The sequence below is a fragment of the Propithecus coquereli genome, unplaced genomic scaffold, assembly GCF_000956105.1.
Source record: "Propithecus coquereli isolate 6110/MARCELLA unplaced genomic scaffold, Pcoq_1.0 Scaffold314, whole genome shotgun sequence".
In the NCBI taxonomy this organism is placed as follows: domain Eukaryota; kingdom Metazoa; phylum Chordata; class Mammalia; order Primates; family Indriidae; genus Propithecus; species Propithecus coquereli.
Window position 1 is genome coordinate 1,864,561 of NW_012148775.1, and position 3,433 is coordinate 1,867,993.

Here is a 3,433-nt window from a genome sequence, read left to right on the forward strand (position 1 = left end):
AAAAAAAAAAAAAAAACACTCAACTATTCTTGCAGAGCAGTGGCTGTCAACTGAGGGCAATTCCTCCCCCACCAATGTCTGGAGGCATTTTTGGGTGTCACAACTTGGGGAGGGGTTTGCTAGTGGAATCTAGTGGGTCGAGACTGGGGATGCGGCTCAGTATCCTGCAATGCACAGGACAGCCCCCAGCAATAAAGAACTGCCTGGCCCAAAACATCAATAGTGCCACAGCGGAGGAACCTTGGTGTAGAGGGGAGCCACGTGACCAGGATTAAAATGGTGATGGTCTTGCCACATGGTCACACTAAGAAACCCGGTAAGAGTGTTTTGGCAAAGAAAGCACCGAGATACTTACCCTGCCTCCCAGGCCTCTGCACAGGGTAAACAGACACCAGTCCCTGCCACAGAATCCAACTCACACTATCCATATTTCCAAGCAGGGTGACCACCCCATCCTGGTTTGCCCAAGAGCCTCTTGCTTTTAGCACTGAAAGGCTTGTGTCCCAGGAGACTTCTCAGTCTCAGCTGGAACATCTGGTCACCCTGTTCACATCTCAAGCAGATCCTGCTGCAGTCACCTGTCACGGGCTTTCCGCAAACAGAAAGGCTCACCTGCTCTGCTTCTCAGTGTCCAGCATCCTCTGCAACTCCCGAACCCGACACTCGAACTGGGACTTCTCGTCACCAAGGACGCTCCTCCAGGCCTCCCACTGCCGCTCTTTTTCCAGCAGCTCATCGTTCAGGGCTTCCAAATCCATGACCTGTTCTTCCAGCATCGTGCAAGTGGTCTTAAGAGCCTCCATCGTCTGCAAATCAGTACCACTGAGTTGTGCCTTGTATTAAATGAGGATTTCCTGGAGGTTACTTTTGTCAGGTCAGTTTCAGAAAAGCACAAGTTTCTATCTACAGTTTGAAATATGGTTTATCTTTTTCTTCTACAGCCTGGGAGCACCAGGCAAGAACGGATGAGGGACATTTCTGCCACCATCTAAGAGGCAGAAACCCAGAGCAAGGCTGGGAGGAGGTGACAAAGGTTAAAAATCAAGCCCACACAGGCCTCCCAAAACATTTGATTTTATTTTTTAAATCAAAATTAATATGGGTGCGGTGGCTCATGACTATAATCCTAGCACTCTGAGAAGCCAAAGCAAGACGAGTGCTTGAGGTCAGGAGTTTGAGATTAGCCTGAGCAAGAGCAAGACTCTGTCTCTGCTAGAAATAGAAAAAATTAGTCGGGCATGATGGTGTACACCTGTCAGTCCCAGCTACTCAGGAGGCTGAGGTAGGAGGATTGCTTGAGCCCAGGAGTTTGAGGTTGCAGTGAGCTATGATGACACCACTGCACTCTAGCCAGGGCAACAGCGAGACTCTGTCTCAAAAAAAAAAAAAAATCAAAATTAGTAAGAACTACACACTTTTAAACGCCATTTTTGAAACCCCAAAGCCTTAGAAACAAGAGATGATTTAAAAAGGGCCCGTTTAGTGGATGAGGCTTGGTCTTGGAACCCTCAGGAGAAAGCACCAGGCACACCTAATGTCCTTCTCAAAGTCCCCCCAGGACTTCGTGACCTTGTTTACTCCTCCTTACTTGCTTCTGGCTGGTGAGCTGCATCTCCCTCTCTGTGATCTCACGGCGGAGGTGGTCTACTTCACTTCGCAGTTGCACTATCTCATCGTTGGCACCGGAAGCCTCGTCGAGTTGTTTGGACAGGTAGAAGTTTTGGTTGTTGAGTTCAGCGTTGTCCTCAGTCAGCTGGTTTAGCTGTTCCTCCAGGTCTGTGATTACCTAAAAGCAGAAAGGAAGCTAGTTACACAGCAAGAAAATTCATTTTAAACGAGAAGTTGCTTCTAGAGCTACTGATTTTTGAACCTGCATGACACTGGCGGTCAACATGCAGCTCATGTGTTTGCCTGTCCAAGCTTGAGAGCCAAATCCAAGCTCCCACGCTCACTTGCTCAACTCTAACACACATGCGTGGTGGTGGTAGGAAAAGACAAGACTCAGTTTCACTCTACTCGGGATACATTTGGGAAAAATACGGCAAAAGCAAAATTAATCAAAAGTGACTGCTGTATGGAAGGGGCAACTTTGAATGAGATCAAGTTAATGGACGGTAATATAAGGTGAAAAATGCAAATGTGAAAAATGTAAATTAAAGAAAGAGGAATAATAGTCTGGTATCACAATCAGCTAATTAAGCTAAAAATGCCCTTGACACCATCTATATGAGACATTATAACTGCAGATGGCCATAGTCTTAGAAAGCAAAATGAAGTTCTTCTCAAGGAAGATCGACAGGGAAGGACACTAAGAGTTATTTTAATAAAATCTCAGGCAATAAATTTAATTTCATGCAACAAGGGAAAAAAAAAACTTAAGGGAAGCTCAGAATAATCCTTAAAATATAATATTGTACTATGGCATCACTTTAATGGATTTTACTATACAGTTAGCTATCAGAAAATGGGAAACCATATGAATTGCCATTTTATTGAGAGAGATTTAATCTGGTTTTCCTAAATTATTTCCCTGCTCAATGGCAGAATGACTTCAATTTCAGAGCATTTAGCTTTCCTATTCTCTTTGTTGAGGTTTTGTATTAGTGCTTGCAGAGAGCTTTTACATATAATACTTTAGAAGTTTAAGGGCAATTTTCTAATAATAGCTGGACTGAGGCACAGAGGGAGTAAATTAAATTTTATGTAACAAAAAGAAGAAAATTAAAAAGGAAATGCCTTTAAGCCTATGGTTATTAATTGTTTCCAATTTTCAGACCTAGAGTAGACTTAGTTTATGAAATGTTCCCATTGTTTCCATGACTAATTCCCTACTTTAATTCCCTTTGATTATCAATTTAAAATCTCTTCCCGGGCATACAGAATTAAAGAACATCAATTGAGAACATTTGTCCAATGTGGCTCAGGAAATACAACTGTTCATTTTGTGAACTGAGCTGATAACCTTTTAATGTAATGGTCTGGTCGTCTAGTAATTTGCTTTTTAATGTCAAAAGCCACAACAATTCCTAATGTACTAGTGTGAGGTTTGCTGTCAGCTACGAGACAGGGAATCAAAGTCACCTGGTTGGGCTCTTAGCTAAGACATCTTTACTGGGGGAAAAAATGGGAGGAAAACTGTACATTTGTCATTTCTAGCTGGCAGTTGTGCCTTGTAGGGTCCCTATATCAACTTTCCTATGACATGGTTAAATCTTCTAAGACAAAAAATAATAAATAAACAATGCCCGCTAGTTCAATTGGTCTCCTTCCTGCAGGTAGTAAGCCCATTCCTTAAGATACTTTTCACCCTAGAATGTAAATGTCCCCATTTAACTACTGTGCTTCCTCCTACATCTTTCCCAGAGAAAAGCAAGATTGAGGCAAACTGGCCTGGAACATAGACCACAAAATGGATTCTGGAACCCCAAATAAG

At 42.9% G+C, this 3,433-nt stretch overlaps 1 protein-coding gene across 1 annotated transcript in view; it reads right to left on the minus strand.

The window, feature by feature from the left end:
• Positions 1-3,433, minus strand: part of CIT (citron rho-interacting serine/threonine kinase) — a 201,664-nt gene that overhangs the window by 53,729 nt on the left and 144,502 nt on the right. The window contains exons 25-26 of the mRNA XM_012650158.1: positions 1,589-1,786; positions 613-806 (exon numbers count right to left, since the gene is read on the minus strand). Coding sequence (XP_012505612.1) covers positions 613-806; positions 1,589-1,786 — 392 coding nt within the window. The remainder of the gene's footprint in view (positions 1-612; positions 807-1,588; positions 1,787-3,433) is intronic.